Source organism: Neomonachus schauinslandi, chromosome 3 (genome assembly GCF_002201575.2).
Source record: "Neomonachus schauinslandi chromosome 3, ASM220157v2, whole genome shotgun sequence".
NCBI classification, from domain to species: Eukaryota; Metazoa; Chordata; class Mammalia; order Carnivora; family Phocidae; genus Neomonachus; species Neomonachus schauinslandi.
In genome coordinates, this window is record NC_058405.1 from 99,446,734 (window position 1) to 99,464,828 (window position 18,095).

Consider the following 18,095-nt stretch of genomic DNA (forward strand, 5'->3'; position numbering starts at 1 on the left):
CCAGCCCCTCTGAAGACCCCCGACGTTAAAGATAGGCATGGCTCCTGGAGCCCATCCCGCCCCCACCTCCCAAAGGAGGGAAGGAGCGAGAGGAGATAGCTACACACGGTTCCCTACATCTGCTCATCAAAGCAGGAGTAAAACTGGGAGCCCGGCCAACACACTTAGCAGGAGGCTGTAATTGGTGCTCCCACCAAGCAGGGGACTGTGGAGCTTGCCGACCCCCTGGGGATCCCTAATGGGTAACAGGCTTGGGGATGGGGTACCCCGCTGCCTTTACTCTTTGCGATAGTGCTGTCTGTCCTTCTGTGTCTGTCTCTCTCGTCAGCCCCCAGTGACAATTCAACCCCGAGCCCTGCCCGTTTTACAAATAGTGCTGCCACGTCCTCAAGTCCCCCCCATGCTCCACCCCTCTGCCCTCACTCTGTGCAGGCCACCACCCGCCAGCCCCACGGCTCCCCACACTTCTCCCGCCCCAGCTCTTCTTCGCCCCGCTCTGTCTCCCACCTTGACGGCCACAGGGCTCTTTAGAAAACATTGATCATGTCACCATGGGTTAAATATTTAAGAAAACATCCAGACTCCTACCGTGGACCCGATGTCCGGCAGGATCTGCCGTGCCCCCTCATCCCACGTACCCCAGACTCTCTCCCACCACGACCCCCAGGATGGCTCCCCCCACTTTCTGCCTGTGGGTGGAACAGTTTCCACTCAAACCATCCACTTCCCTTTGTCAAGACTCCTCCCTGGTTCAAGACTGTGATGGAAACACTGCTTGTGTGTAGCTGGTTTTGTGTGTGAAGATTATAGAGTCAGAAGTGAAGTTATTCATTTGGGTGCCCGGGTGGCTCAGTCGGTTAAGCGTCTGCCTTCGGCTCAGGTCATGATCCTGGAGTCCCGGGATCGAGCCCCGTGTCGGGCTCCCTGCTCAGCGGGAGGCCTGCTTCTCCCTCTGCCTGCCGTCCCCCCTGCTTGTGCTGACACATAAATAAAATCTTTAGAAAAAAAAAGTTATTCATTAAAAAAACCGACTTATCACCATGGTCTTCTCCGCACACCACATAAAATGGGAGGGGGTGAGAAGGACACAGAAGCCTGAACAGAAGCTTAGTATCTGGAATATCTAACAGGAAGTAAGACTGCAGTCAAGGCAGGGGGCCCCTTGTTCTGGACCCCACGTTCGTGGTGGGAGGGGCGGGTCTGACTGCTGGGTACACACCCAGGCTTCTGGGGCCGGGGCGGGGGGGGGCTGTACCTCCTGGGTCTCCACTGTAGTCAAGGGAATAGATAAGATGTGGATGCTCTGCAAGCCAAGGGGCTTGGTGTCTTCAGGGCCTAAAGCAAGGCTGAAAGAGGAGCCCCTGGTGAGTACTCTCCGCTGGGAGCCTCCCCCAGGCCTGCCCTCCCGGACCCTTGCGTCCCAGGGAAGGAGACACGGAACTGCCGCTGGAGAAGCCACAGGCCAGCCAGGCCTCTGCTTCCTGTTCAGGCCTCCAGGCCCTGGCAGAGCCGTGTCCCTCAGGGCAACGGAACGGGACCTCGAAGGGGGCTGGAGAACCCACACGCAGACCCGGCTAATGCCGCCCAGCCTGCAGCTCCCAGTCGAGCACGCCCTGGGCTGTCCACCCCCAGGTACAGGAGGACTCCAAGTCCAAAGGAGGCATTTCCTGTCCCGGGTTAAAAAACACCAGACCACAAAGATCACGGGGAATGAACACTCCTCCTCAGATTCTGGGTCTGCCCCCGGAGGGGAAAGGGCACCCATTCGGGCCGGGGTGTGACGGGACCCTAGACTAGGCGTGGCTTAATGCAGTCCTCCCGGAAAGCCACGGTGCCTCGGTGGCTGGCAGAGCCCTCAGAGGACGCACAGGCCGTGGCCTCAGGCATGCGTGCAGAGTTCTCATGCGACGGAACCACGAGGTCTTTAGATCTGGCTCTGGGAGAGAGCAGTTCATTTATACCAGAGAGGCTACCGAAGTGGCAAAGGCACTTCTGGGGACCAGGCAGGAGGCTGCACAGCAATGGGACAGAAACCTGAAAGAGGTGGTTCGGATTCTGCTGGCCCCGTGCTCCTGCAGCGCCGTGCTGTCCCAGCAGCAAACCCAGGAGTTGATGCCAGCCGGGTCCTGCCTTCCCCTGGCCTGCCCTGCCCCTGCGTCCACCTGGGAGCTTGAGAAGCCAGGCTGGCCTCCCATTGCTTAAAAGCAGAGCAGGGAAGAGGACGGCTCAGTCCCAGTCACCGATCCTTTTACTGTCTTAAACAGCTTTTGCTGCTTAAAAAGCTTTGGTTCCGGGACGCCTGGGTGGCTCAGTAGTTAAGCGTTTGCCTTCGGCTCAGGTCATGATCCCAGGGTCCTGGGATCGAGTCCCGCATCGGGCTCCCTGCTCCGCGGGGAGCCTGCTTCTCCCTCTGCCTCTGTCTCTCTCTCTCTGTCTCTCATGAATAAATAAAATCTTTAAAAAAAAAAAAAAAAAAAGCTTTGGTTCCATATGGGCAAATGGCCTCCACAGCCCCAGGCAGCCCTCTCTTGTTAGGGCAGAAGCCACCAGCAGGCGCTGCAGGAAGTGGCGTTTGAGGAAGGCCAGAGAAGCTGGTGGTAAAAAGGTCACATAGGAGCGTGAGACACTGCAGGGTCCATCTCCCCTGGACCCTGTGACGCTGTGTCCTGGCCTCTTGGGTTGGCCATGGAGGCAGCACCCAATCTCAGCGTGCACCACCTAGCCTGGGGCACTGGTATAATTACGGCTTCCTGGACTCCACCTCCAACTCCCAGAATCAGAATCTTCAGGGGGTCAGGCTCTGGAATCTGTGTTTTTAACAAACATCACAGGCTGGGGAGCCCTGATCCACCCTGTTAAGAGGTCAGAGTGGAGGTGATTCATGAAATTTATTAAATTCCCAGGGTACAAGACATCTGCCCTGATATGGGAACCCTGAGAATCATTAAACAGCCTGGGGATGAGAGGATAGTGAGGAACAGATTCCAAATTGTTGAGCTCTTCTGCAGGACAAGCAACTGAATAGCATCTTCCCTCACTGTGAGCTCAGCCCCCCAGAGATCAGGCATATTGGCCTTACTCACCATCTGTTATGAGTGCTCTGCTGGTCAGAACCTTCCCCAGCATAAACTTCAACACAGCCAGGATGCTGCAAAGGATCCCACTTAAAATGGAGACGCTGAACAGGAAATCATCCTAGGAGAGAAAGTTCCAGATTTCAACAATTCACCTCCCGCTAGAACAGATTATCTGCAAACCACTTGCCTTAAAGATCAGCTTTGTTCAAATGTAGTGATCCGAAGGGGTACGTGCACCCCAATGTTTATAGCAGTAATGCCCACAATAGCCAAACTATGGAAAGAGCCAAGATTTCCATCAACAGATGAATGGATAAAGAAGATGTGGTATATATATACAATGGAATATTATGCAACCATAAAAAAACAAAAAAACCCGAAATCTTGCCATTTGCAACGACGGTGGAACTAGAGGGTATTATGCTAAGCGAAATAAGTCAATCAGAGAAAGACAAGTATCATATGATCTCATTGATACGAGCAATTCTTAATCTCAGGAAACAAACTGAGGGGGGCTGGAGTGGTGGGGGGTTGGAGGGATGGGGTTGGCTGGGTGATAGACACTAGGGAGGGTATGTGCTATGGTGAGCGCTGTGAATTGTGTAAGACTGATGAATCACAGACCTGTACCTCTGAAACAAATAATACATTAAATGTTAAAAAAAAAAAAAGAAGAAGAAGAAGAAGAAGAAGATAGCAGGAAGGGAAAATGAAGGGGGGGAAATCAGAGGGCGAGACAAACCATGAGAGACTATGGACTCTGAGAAACAAACTGATGGTTCTAGAGGGGAAGGGGGTGGGGGGGATGGGTTAGCCCGGTGATGGGTATTAAGGAGGTCATGTATTGAATGGAGCACTGGGTGTCATATGCAAACAATGAATCATGGAACACTACATCAAAAACTAATGATGTAATGTATGGTGACTAACATAATAAAATAAAATTAAAAAAAAAAAAGACCAGCTTTGTTCCCTGAACAAATCATCAGTTGGGTATGCTGCCACCAGGTGGGAGTATCTTGCTTGTTTTCATAGGTCAGTTACTTACCTGTGTCACTAGGAATTGGAAAATATGATCAAAAACAGATAATCCAGATTCATATTCCCTTAGACACTAAATATTCCTTTTCCTGTAGGAGATGCCCCTTCACACACTTCTGCCAAAATGTTTGGCAATCACTGATCAATAACGTAATTGGGTGGAATGCTAAAAACAGTGCATGCTATGTGCAGTTTTTCATAAATAATTCAAAAGCAGTTGGAGAATACAGGAACATGTAAGTACACAAACTGGACTAAGAACACTTCAACACAGAGCCTACTGAATTGGCCACAGGGTCAATCATGGCTGATGCTACTTATAACCATGTTTTTTCCTTAAATTCAAACAAGGCAATTAGAAGTTCGAATTTAGCCTTCAAGGTGCGGAAAAGGCATCTAAAAATAAAGTCTGCTATTGACGTTGTTATCTTAGCACTTCCTATAAGTTTTTACCTTAACTTCGCAAGAAAATGAATGAGTCACATACGCAAAAGCCAGCATCACCATCTCATGACATTAGGGCCCACCATGCTCCTCAGTTTGGAGCCCCCGTGCATCGCTCCCATGAGACACAGCCTCCAGATTCTCTCCAATATTAAAATGCAACTTCCAGCAGAAATCTGATAAAGCATCACATATACAAAAGAAGTAAGATTCCTTAAGCATCTTATTACCCAAATACACTAACCTAGTGCCAGAAAGCTGGGAAAAAGGAAGACAGCCTGTTTTCCTGGCTTCAAAACTGAATAAAATCATTTGAAAAATCACCTCCCTGGAAACAAGATATCTGCAAAGCATCAGAGCATCTCCCCTAGAATACTGATCAATGGTGGTTGGTCTTAACATATGTCCCCAGATCCTTTGCTAATCCTTCTTCTAGGAGGGGCAGCTGAATTCCCTCCTCCCTGAGTGTGGGCTGGGCTCATGACGGGTATCTAACAAGTAGGGTATGGTAAGGGGAAAACAGTAGCTTTGCAGGGGAGAAGCCTGGCAAGTGATCTAAGCCAAGTAATCAAGATTAACAGGACCATTAATGAGTTATGCCGTTATCATGTGCTTCCTGATATGACGGGACATGACAAGAACAGGTCTTGGTGTTCTTCTACCCAAGAATCCATAACCTCATCTGAATCTTGAAAAACACCAAATGAACCCACATGGAGGGACAGTCTACAAAATACCTGAGCAGTACTCTTCACACATGTCAAGGTCATGAAAGATAAGGAACAACCAAGAAACTGTGGCAGATTGAAAACTATGGAGACAGAGGACTAAATGCAACATGGTGTCCTGGACTGGATCCTGGAATGGAAAAAGGATATTAAGTGGAAAATCTGGCAAAACTGGAATGGAGCCTGGAGTTTTAGTAATAGCCTAGTAATCTCGGAGTTCGGGCAAATGTGCCCTGATTATCTATATGAGATGTTTAACATCAGGGGAGGCTGGATGAAAGATATACGGGAAATCTCTGTAATGTCTTTGTGACTCTTTTATCTAAAATTATTTCAAATTTTAAAGTTCTTTAAAATAATCACCTCACTGAATTTTATTATTATTATTACTACTGTTCTTATCATTTTCACCTCCTCAAATTATCAGTAAGGGCTATGCCAAACCTAGCCTCTTGGCAGATCCTAAGTCCCTGCTGTGCATGAGGTGAAAAAGCAGGGTCCACGAGGGGTAGGGGTAGGGGTGAGGGCGGGCAAGGATCTCCAAATCACAACTCCCTTTGTGCAGGGACTCCCTCTAATCATGAATGTTGGCCCCCACAGGATATAATGCAATGTATCAACACAGACCCAGTTGCTGACAGGATTCAGAAAGCCTAAGTTGGGAGATTGACATAGTCAAGCACTTTGAGACCCCAAATTCAGAGACTGAATTCTTGCTTTGCTCAACCCCCATACCTGAAGCCTGATTCCATTCAATCTGTTGGCAAAGCCCTCATCCCTAAATTCCCAGATGTAGAGAGAGTCTGTGTTCACCCCATCTAAGTCCCAAGGAGCTGGGTTACTCCTATGCATCTTGAGAAGAGCCACTATGGCTTTAGCAGTCCTCTCCTGGGTCTGCTATCCCAGGGAGCTCACTACTGGACAGGGGGCTTGGCTGAAGGGCAGTGATGCACCAGCAGACCTTTGCTCACATCTGGACTCCATTGCTTACTGGGGAAACAGACCCGAGCACTCAAATCTCAATTCTCTCTTCCACGGGGGTAGGGATGTGTGATACCTGCAGCCCCTGGCAAGCAAATAATGTGCAGTCAATGTAGCAATTTGTGTTAAAGGGCCCAAGCACATGATCTATGCACTAACTTATTCCAGCAAACAGCCACACTAAGTGCTAATGGCGAGCCCCAAAGTATGCTAAGCACTCCTATAAAAGAAACGTCGGGAACTGATTACCTAGAAAAAAAGTATGCATGGTGCAATGTAAAGAAATATAAGAAAAACTGTGAGTGGGACCCACACTGGCTCGTCAAGGCTTCTGCTTCAGATCACCCACACCACTGAGGCTACACCAGTGAGGGTCAAATGCAGTTCCGGTCCATCTCCAGGGCTCCCGTTGTCTTTGCTCTGCTTCACTCTATGCCCCATTTCCTTCCTTCCTGGCAGCCCTGCTCACTTCAGGGACAACAGCCTGCCAGATGCTTCTTCTGCAGCCCCCACCAGCCTGTAAAGTCTCATCCCTGCAATCAGCAATAAAACCCTATTCTCTACCATTTAGAGTGGTTCCAGTTCTCTGCTTGAACCTGCAATACCACTTCAGAAGGATGCTTCAAAGCACTTAAAACAGTGCCTGCCTGCTGAAGAAGGCCATCAAGAAGACCTGACTGCCGGTTGACCTGCAAGCTGGACCGGGCAACTGGAGGATCCCCATCCCCCAATCTGTCCTTGGAGGGTGAGTTCCACTTGCCTTCCCCACTCCCAGAAGCTGCCCCAAGGATACAGCCTTGAAAGAGAAATGTGCCGTTGGGGCTCTCTGGACTGGGTATATGACTGAACCCAGTTAAAACCTCTACCTAAATTTTCAAGATTGGGTGGACAGGATTGTGGAAATCTACCCATCTTGTGGCCAGCCAAGGCAAGCCTCATATATAAGTTCACTACCACCTACCAATCCGAAGTGGTCGTCCTCCTTCTTCCATCTCTTCCTGCCCTCCACATATAGGGGCCAATTTCAGATCACACCTGGGAAGCCCCAAGGAGCTTGTGAACTAACAGTTGGTCAGCCAGCCAGGAAGGAGACATCCACACGAGTTGGTCATCAACCTCTATGTGGGGAGGAGGGGCCATATATTAGATGCTTGTGGACTATTATGAGACAACAGGGGTGATTTTTTAACACCCCTGTGTGAGATCTGTGCACAGCGCACCGCAGCTCAGAAGAGGACAAAGGGTGCTACGGTGGGCTGGCCTCCACTGTGTGCAGTTCGGCTGGCCACTGAGGCCCCACTAGAGGCTGCAGCTCGGGTTCCGGAGTTGGAGGAAGAGCTGAGGATACAGAAGGACGGATGGTCGTCCGCTACTTGGCCGGTTTCGGGGCTGGCCGACAAGGTGGGGGAGAAGGATCATCAGCTGGAGACCTTAGCGTGCCCTTCTGCAAAGCTAGGAGGGGTGCAAGGGATCTTGGATGAAGATCTGGGCACCTGTGACAAAGCCTGGTTAGGATGCTAAGCGGTGGGATCTCTGGGAAAGTGAGGAGAACACAGAGGAGGATTTGGTGGTGATTGGTGAGGAAACAGACCAAAGAGCCCCATGCCATCAACCTTTAATAGAAGGGAAATTTTTTTTAAGAAGATTTATTTATTTGACAGAGAAGGACACAGTGAGAGAGGGAACACAAGCAGGGAGAGTGGGAGAGGGAGAAGCAGGCTTCCCGCCAAGCAGGGAGCCCCATGGGGGGCTCGATCCCAGGACCCTGGGATCATGACCTGAGCCGAAGGCACCCAGGCGCCCCTAGAAAGGAAATTTTTAAATAGCAATTAAACAAAACCCTCCTAGGAGAAAACTTGCCTTCTTTCTCTGTGCCTTTAAGTTGTAAACTGTATCATGCCTTTGAAATGTAAGCACCCCAGGAGATAACCACAAGACTGCCCACAGAGACTGAGGAGGAAAAGGAGGAAAGAGGATTTTTAAATACAGACTGCTAGAGGAGCTTCTTTGCCCAATATCTAGTCCTCAGTCTCCGTAAGATTACTCATCAAGGGCTCAAGTTTTAGAATGCAAGGTATGGGGTCTCTATTTGTGTCTGTATGTTTATGTGTGTCTATGGATCTATGGATCTATGTTATGTGTGTGTGATGTTTTTATACCTCCAGAGGGCATTGCCAAAGTTATTCTGTAAAAAGAGCCCTATTTAATTAGCTTAAGGTTAAAACAAGCTTTAATATCAAACATGTACGTATGTAAAACTAAAACATAATTTTCTTTCATCTGCTTAAAGGACAAAATTTTCTTGGACTATTGGTCTTCTTTTTGATGAGATTATAAAAGGTTTCTCTTTACCTTTTAAGTAATCTGCCCAGAAAACAAAGATTCTGTGTTTTGTCAAAATAACTTCCTGTGCTTCATGTTATCTTTATCAGGTCTTTGATTACTTAACAAAACTGAGTTTCTATTAAAAGGGGTATGTTTTTCACAACTAGGTAACTTTCTGTATTTGCCCTTGAAGTCTTTAATTATCACTTTGATTAAATGGATAACTAAGTATTATTTCACAGTGACCTGTGAACCTATTTAATCAGGTGTTTTTAAACCTTTGGGTATTTTTGACAAGCTTCCCAAAAATCAAATTTTCAATCAAGTCTTCACTATGAACCAACTTTGGAATTTTCCAGAGTCCCCAGACTATCTCAAAAGATGTGTTCTCTTTCCTTATGAAAGGAAGATGTTGAACTAATTAGGCTTATTTGGTAGGTTATATTTCATGGGAAGCATTGTCAAATATGAATGATGCTAAACTTTCTTTAGAGCCCATTTATTTGAAATCCCTAAAAACATGGTAAGTCCTGGTAAAACGCTATTAGTCATAATTTTAAAATGTATGTCACAGGGCGCCTGGGTGGCTCAGATGGTTAAGCGTCTGCCTTCGACTCAGGTCATGATCCCAGGGTCCTGGGATCGAGTCCCGCATCGGGCTCTCTGCTCCTTGGGAGCCTGCTTCTCCCTCTGCCTCTCTCTCTCTCTCTCTCTCTGTCTCTCATGAATAAATAAATAAAATCTTTAAAAATAAATAAATAAATAAAATGTATGTCACAGAAATAACCAAATTCTCTTGTTAATTACATTATAATGAACTCTCTTCAAATCTTTAACCATGGCCATTTTTAAGTTTACAGACAGTTACTGTTTTATTCTGATGCTTTGGCAAGAAGTGTTCCTGCGAAAGTGCTTCATCGTCAAGGAGATTCAAGGAAAAGATTTTGCTTAGTAAAGGTTCCTGATAACTAAGATCAATTTGCCTTCATGTGGAAGGGACAATAATGAAAGTTGCAAGTATCCCCCAAGGCCACGTGCATAGCCCCACAATGTGTTGTGGACCTGTCCCTGTGTCTTCCTTCCCCACATCAGTAAAATGGGCCCATGACATCAATGATACAATGTTAACATGTGAAGACCACCTTTGCTACAGGACACTGTGCAGGCTTTGCTGGAGTATCTGCAAGGGGAAAAAAAAAATGGGCAGCGAACCCACAGAAAATTCAAGGCCAAGGTGTTGCAATAAGGTTTAGGGTCTTGTTTGGTCAGATAAGATGCTCATTGTCCCAGAAGCTGTGATTGGTAAGGGGCAAACCTATTCATCCCTTAGGAGGGCGAAGGAGATGCAAGCCTTGGTAGGGATTTGGGTTTGTAGAGGACTTATATTCCCCACCTGGCACAATGCCCCTGTCTTTTATACCACCTGGTAAAGAAAGGGCACTTATGGGACTAGGGACTAGAGCAGCAAGCCACCTTTGAGAAGGCAAGAATATCAATGAGGCAAATTAAAGCTCTGGGCTTCTCCCAAACGGGGCTACCATTTGAGTTAGGTGTGTCTATGACTCCAGAAGGTAGGCGTCAGACACTGTGGTGAGACAACAAAGCAGAGAGTGCCCCTAGGATTTTAGTCCTGGCTCGGGAAGGGGACAGAACCTGATATACCCGCAGAACAACAGCTCCTAACACGGCGCATAGCATTCCTCCAGATGGAGCCTCTCGGGGAGGAATGAACCACAGCAGCCACTAGGCTGAGAAGCCAAGGGATGGATGATTCATGAGTGGGCCCCTGTGGGGTCAGGATGTACGGAAGGACATTTGGGTCTGGCTGCAAGGGCCTGAGGCAGGCCTCGCTAATAAAGCATTGGATACCCCGGGCAATGAAGATGCTGATGCCCTGGACAAATGGATGGATGGACGGATGGACGGATGGAGAAAGGAAGAAAGGAAGCAAGCTGAAGCCTTACTTCAGAACAAACCTCAGCAACTGACTGTTTAATAGATACAGAAGACTGGGTGTACAGAGAGTAGCCACCACAATGCCCAGATGAGGTGGCATATTGCCAAGGATGCCAGATTGCACTTGAAATACAGGGACTTGGTTAATGCTCGAAGCATGTCATATGTGTTCTCAACACCCAAGGCAACTGCCAAAGGAGTCTGAGGCCAATCACCAGAGCTCCTGAGTGGTGAGGGTGGCAAACTGATTATATTTGTCCCCTCCCACTGCGTGAAGGTTCTAAATATGCCCTGGTTTGTGTGGACACTGACCTGCCCTAAGCTTTCTCAGGTCACTGTGCAAACCAAGCTGCCACCATTAGGGGCTTTAAAAAGCCGAGCATCATGTATAGACACCCTTGTTGAACAAACAGTGATGGGGGGGGGGTCACATTTCAAAGGTAATGATGTACAAGACGAGGCAAAAGAACATGACATGGAATGCAGGTACCCTAGAACCCAAAAGCAGCAGTTGGTAGAAAGGAAAAATAGAATACTAAAGCAGCAGATGAAATTACTAACAAGTAAAACTACTTTGACGGGGTGGACTGAAGTACTGTCCCAGGCTTTCATACATTTAAGTGATCAACCAGGAGGGTCTGTGACCGCATACGCCAGACCGGGGATCCCTGCCAAGGCCCCCAACATCGTAAACGTATGGAAGCTTCAGTCAACAGCCAACGCCCTCTCACTGTGGATCAGCATGCTGTGCTGCTGAGAACACCAAGCCCTATCACGCCAGGGAAAGGAGTTATCTACTGGAATTTGCAATGGGATGTCCCACCAAGATGGGTGAATTACTTCAAACTCCTGGATAAGGGGGAATTAATCTCCACTGGGATCCCATTGCCCTGATGCATGCTGGACCTGGTGAAATGCACTACCTGGAATGAACACAAGCCAGTGAAAGAGGGGAGAAGGTGGGGGTCCTGACCTGCCATATCCTGCCCCCGGTGCATCCATCTCCTCAGGCCTGACGGTGCTGCCTCCCCCAGCCAACACACATAGTATGTACAACCAGGTCAACTTTTGTTTGTTGTTTTTCTGGGTTCTTTTTTAAGATTTATTTATTTATGTTAGAGAGAGCATGACCAGAAGGGGCAGAGGGAAAGGAATAGTCTCAAGTAGACTCTGTGCTAAGCACAGAGCCCGATGTGGGGCTCGATCTCACAACCCTGAGATCAAGAGTCGAGCATTTAACCAACTGTGCCACCCAGGTGCCCCAATCCGGTCAAGTTTCTAAAGTTGCCAACCTCCCGGGGCACCTGGGTGGCTCAGTCGGTTAAGCGTCTGCCTTCGGCTCAGGTCATGATCTCAGGGTCCTGGGATCAAGCCCTGCATTGGGCTCCCTGCTCAGTGGGGAGCCTGCTTCTCTTTCTCCCTCTGCTGCTCCCCCTGCTCATGCTCTATCTCAAATAAATAAATAAAATCTTAAAAAAAAAAGTTGCCAACCTCCCTCTCCTCAAAGCCAGATGGGCATTTTTTGTTTCCGCCAGGTACAACCATTTGACTGTCATCTTTGTTCCTTCTGTTGGCCAGGGGTAGGGTATAGCTACCCAGCAAGCCTTAAATGACAGCCAAAAGACCTATCCTTACTGCAATGTCTATAATGAGAAAGCAGTCTTCCAAAATCAGATAGCCTTGGACATTATTACTGCACCACTATCCAAACAGAAAGTTCTATATTCCTATCTGATGAGTCTGCTCATGTGTCATCTTTATTAAATCACAGGAGGGCACAAGTGAATACCCTGAGTGATCTGACCCCCAGCCTAGGGGACTTCATACATCGTTTGGATCATGGGGCTCTTGGCGGAAAAAGTTGTCACTGATTATGGGAATTACTGTCTTGACGTGTTTTCTCTCTTGCACATGCGTGCACGGTTGCTGTGGCATCTGCCTCCATGCAGCCCAATAGCTGCCGAATGAGCCACCTCCATGCTAAGGAAACCCTTTGCTTGACCACTCAGGAAAACTGTGGAACAGGGGGCATATAAGATTGTAAAAGCCGGTCATGAGGGATGAAATATTGGAGGAGGTCATCAAGAACGCATGCCCGGGGGCACCTGGGTGGCTCATTCGGTTAAGCTCATTTGGTCAGACTCTTGGTTTCAGCTCAGGTCATGATCTCAGGGTTGTGGGACTGAGCCCGCATTGGGCTCTGCGCTCAGAGCAGAGTCTGCTTAAGATTCTCTCTCTGTCCCTCCTCTGCCCCTCCCCCTGCTTGCTCACTCTAAAATAAATAAATGTATCTTAAAAAAAAAAAAAAAAGAACCTATGACTGCCAGTTGACTTACAAACTGGAGGCTCCCCACCCCCTCCTCTGTCTTTGGAATGTGAGCGCCATTTGCCCCAGCCCCCTGCTCCTAGAAGGTGCTCCAAGGATACAGCCTTGAGACAGAAATGCGGTGTTGAGGGCCGGACTAGGTATGTGACTGAACCCAGTTATAACCTCTATAGAAACTTTTAAGATTCTGGCAGGCAGAAATTACTCGTCTTGCAGCCGCCCAAGACAAGCCTTCTAAATAAGTTCCCATGCGTATTACACCTGCCAGCTACCAATCTGGAGTGGGCTGTCTCTCTTTGGTTTCTCCCTGCCCTCCACTTATGGGGGATGGCTTCAGATTATACCCGGCAAGCTCCCAAGGAGATTGCCAACTAACACTGGCACAGTGTAAATGCTGTATTTAAATGTGGAGAAGCCAATATGCAAAACTCAGGCTTTTCCTGTCCGTGGATTATTTCTACCAACCGCCCCCTGCTTCCAGGAGCAGCTCTGAAGAACGCCTGCCTTCCTGAAGTCTGGGAGAACAGAGACCGCAGCCGTCTCAGAGCCTCACCCGCATCTAGGAGGTCTGGCTCGCTGTGCTGCAGTGATCTGCCTCAGAAGAAAGCAAACCCTGCAGAAGAGCCCACGAAGGACCGAGGCTAGCACAGGCCTGCCAACCCCCTCACCCAAAACCAGCTTTCAACATCCTAGAAGCCCTCTGTAATTTCCCCACCCAAGCCCACCTGGCTCTCCTCTCTCCACAGAATGTCACCGAGATGCAGTCATCAGCTCGAGACATCATCAGTCCCTGCTATGGACTGTTTGTGTTCCCCTAAAATGCATACGCTGAGCCCCTAACCCCAATGCAGTGGTTTAGAGACGAGGCCTCTGGGAGGCAATTAGGGTCAGAGGAGGTCATAAGGAGGGGCCCTCATGATGGGATTTGTGCCTTTCTAAGAAAGGGAAGACATTTCTCTTGCCCTCGCTACCCGCATGCCCCGCGGAAGGGCCAGGTGAGCTACCAGTGAGAAGGCAGCTGTCTCTAACCCAAGGAGAGATCCCTCACCAAATACTGCTCCTGTTGGCACCTCGACGTTGGAGTTCCAGTCTCCAGAAACCATGAGAAATAAATCCCTATTGTCTAAGCCACCAAATCTATGGTCTTCTGTTATGGCATCCCAAGCTGACTGAGACAGTCCTAACTATAATTTAAAAAGGAGTTTCTGAGAGGATTCCTTCCCAAGGATCAGGAAGCCAGAGCAGATAAGGCTACTGATGAGAAACTGCAACCCCAGCAGGAATGTACCACCACTGACTTCTTTCAAAGTGTAGCCACACCAGTGATGTCTCCGCTAATTCTCATAGCCCAGCCACGCGGGACTCTGCAGTGGAGAAACCGATGCACAGAGGCTAAATGACTTGCCCAGGGTCACTCAGCTAAGGGCAGGACCTGGATTTGTTCCCAGCTGTAAAATGTACCAGAGTGCCTCCTCTATGGCCTCGTAAATATCTCTCACGTTACTGGACCATGGACTCTGTAAAAACAACGATAGCCTTTTCCTGGTTAGGTATTCAGTTTTCACTGTTAACAGCACTGGGCCCCCATGATTTCTCACAGCTCAGTCTTTACTTAATAGGCGGGAGATCAGAGCAAAAAGGTTCAAAAAAATCAGCCACTCACTCAGAAGCCAAGGACAAATATGAATTAGCAGTAAGTGATAGAGATTATCCATATCCATGCTGGCCAAGCTTCTTTATGACCTTGTAATGGTGTAGGCCTTTTATAACCATCTATAACCAAAAGCTATAAACAATTGATAATACTTGACCAAACAAAATTAAAACATATGCAGGGGATATGTTATATACAAATACAAACTAGGAAAAAATATTATCACAAAGGGTTAACCTCCCTAATATATAAAGAGCTCTTAGAAATCTCTAAGAAAAAGGCCAAAAAAACTGATAGAAAAATGGGCAAAGGAGAATTAGAAAATAATGAATTTTTTAGAAGATTTTATTTATTTGGGAGAGAAAGAGCACATGAGAGGGGGCAGAGAAAGAAGCAGGCTCTCCCACTGAGCAGGGAGCCCCATGCGGGGCTCAGTCCCAGGACCCTGAGATCATGACCTGAGCCGAAGGCAGATGCTTAACCGAATGAGACACCCAGGTGGCCCGATAATGAATTTTAAACATATGAAAGATGCTTAAACTCATAAAAGAAATGAAACCAAAACTACACAGAGATATCATTTTTACCTAACCAAAAGGATTAAAAACTTTTGCTTCTTGAAAGACACTATTAAGAAACTGAAAGAAAAAATATTCACAAACATATTTGTTAAAGGATTTGCATCCAGAATGTAGAATTTCCACAACTCTGTAAGAAAACAGATGACTCTTTTTTTTTTCAAATGAACAGATTTGAACAAACATTTCACCATACAAGATACAGGACTAGCAAATAAGCACATGAAAAGATGGCCAACATCATCAGTCAACAGGGAGATATAAATCAAAACCACTATGAGATACTCCTACATACACATTAGAATCAGTAAAATTAAAGAGATTAAGACCAACTGCAGTGAGGATGTGGTGTGACTAGAGTTCTCATACACTGCTAGCATATATATGATATACATATGACTTTGTAAAAACAGATCGGCCATTCCTTATAAATGTAGACTTACCATAGGACTCAGCAATTCACTGGTATTTACCAAGAGAAACAAAAGCTTCTGTCCACACAGAAACTTGTACACCAGTGTTCTAAGCTATTATTTTCAGAGTCAAAAAACTGAAAACACCCCAAACGTCCAACAACTGGCAAATGGAGAAACTGTGATGTATCCATATGATGGAATACTACTCAGCAGTGAAAAAGAATCAGCTACCGACACATTCAGCAAGAGCATGACTGCACTGCCAAAGCATTACGCTAAGTGAAAGAAAGCAGACACAAGAGATTAAATAACTTATTATTTCACTTATATCACATTCTAGAAAAGGAAAATTATGCTGACAGAAAGCAGATCAATGGTTAGGGAGAGAGGGTAATTAATGACTTCAAAAGTGCATGATGGAACTTTTTAGATTGACAGAATACTCTGTATTTTCCAGAATACAGAGTATTCAACACAGAATACTCTGGTGTTGGTAGTTCTGTGACTATATGCATCAGGGGGCACCTGAGTGGCTCAGTCAGTTCAGCGTCTGACTCTTGGTTTCAGCTCAGGTCATGGTCTCGGGATTCTGAGATCAAGTCCCACATCAGGCTCCACACTCAGCATGGAGTATGCTTGTCCCTCTCTCTCTCCCCACCCCCCTTAAATAAATAAACTCTTAAAAAAAAAAAAAAACCAAATTGTACGGGTGAATTTTATTGTATGTACACTGTATTTCAATAAAACTCAGTTTTTAAAAAAGCAGTTTATCTCAGAGATCCTTAGGTGACAATTACTAATATTTACATAATTCAGCTTGACGCGACAATTACTAATATTTACATAATTCAGCTTGTATGCACATTATCATAACGTACATAATGTCCATTACCATAATGTGAGGCCAAAGATGGAGATCAAAGCACAGTCATTATGAAGATTAAATCAGAGGCTTAGAGAGGTCAGGGGTAGAACATAGGCCCAAAGGGTCTGACTTCAAGTCTCATGAATTTCCTACTGATATATTTGCACTGTCTGAGTGAGTCAACACTCCTTTCTACAGACTTATCTCAAGTGTTTCCTCCTCTCGTAAGTATTTCCTGACAATTCATACTCTATGAACTGACACTTGCACTCCACGCCCCCTTGCTCTGGACCAGGTTCACACGTGTCTCGAGGCACAGCCTTGCACAGGCTTCCTACATTGTTTCCCTCTCCTACAAGCTCACTAAGAGGAGAGGCCCTTTCTCATCCACCTCAGTATCTATCCCTGTGGCAATAAAAAATGTTTGTGATATGACCCCACACCAATCAGAATGTCTAGTATCAAAAAGACAGGAAAGCGAGTGTTGGCGAGGATGTGGAGAACAATGAACCCTTGTGCACTGTTGGTGGGAATACAAACTGGTGCAGTCTCTATGGAAAACAGTATGAAGGTTCCTCAAAAAATTAAAAATAGAACTACCCTATGATCTAGTAATTCCACTACTGGGTATTTACCCAAAGAAAACAAAAACACTAATTCAAAAAAATACACGCACCCCTAGGTTTATTTCAGCATTATTTACAACAGCCAAGATACGGAAGCAACCTCACGGTCCATTGATAGATGAACAGACGAAGAACGTGTGGTATATATACTTGGATATAATCAGCTTTATATATAGTGGGGTATATACTGGAATACAGTGATATATTTAGTGGAATATAATGCACAACCATAAAAAAGAAGGAAATTTTGCCATTTGCAACAACGCAGATGAACCTAGAGGGCATTATGCTAAGTGAAATAAAGCAGAGAAAGACAAATACTGTATGATTTCACTTGTATGTGGAATCTACAAAACAAACGATAATAGTAAGAAACAGACTCATAAATACAGAAAACACATTAGTGGCTGCCAGAGGGAAAGGGAATAGGGAAGAATGGGCAAAATAGGTGAAGGGGGTTATGAGGTACAACTTTCCAGTTATAAAATAAGTCAGTCGTAAGAATGAAAAGCACAGCATAGAGAATACAGTCAATCATATTGTAGGAACATTGTATGGTGACAGATGGTGGCTACACTTACTGTGATGAGCATTTGTAACGTATGTAATCGTTGAATCACTATGTTGTACACCTGAAATTACTATTACGTGTCAACTCTACCTCGATTAAAAATTTAAAAACCATGTGTGACAGGAGCTACTAAACTATACAGAGGGATGTCAAAATCATAATCAGCAAAGTCTTTTCCAAGCCATTTTATGGAAGACAGAGAAATGTTTATCCACACAGCCACTGTCACCTTAACCCTCGGTGAAAGCCAGGAGCAGAGCATTAAAAACGTAACTCAGTAAAGTTACTCTGGGGGTGGAGGGGGCGCACAGAGGAGAGGCTGACTAGTTCACTAGGCTGACTGGATCTCCAATGATCAAACGGGATGCTGGAGTATACCTTGAAATGGGAAGAACCACCACCCCAGGAGTGTTCTTGAGCACCAGCTGTTCCCCTGGGCTTCTGGAGGGAAGCAGGATGTGCGTGAGGGCAAGAATGAAATTCTGCGAAGCCTGACCCTCACACTCG

The 18,095-nt window shown here is 46.6% G+C and overlaps 1 protein-coding gene across 1 annotated transcript in view; it reads right to left on the bottom strand.

The window, feature by feature from the left end:
• Positions 1 to 18,095, bottom strand: part of TMEM163 (transmembrane protein 163) — a 222,520-nt gene that overhangs the window by 6,995 nt on the left and 197,430 nt on the right. The window contains exon 6 of the mRNA XM_021695880.1: positions 3,084 to 3,195. Within this exon, the coding sequence (XP_021551555.1) occupies positions 3,084 to 3,195 (112 nt within the window). The remainder of the gene's footprint in view (positions 1 to 3,083; positions 3,196 to 18,095) is intronic.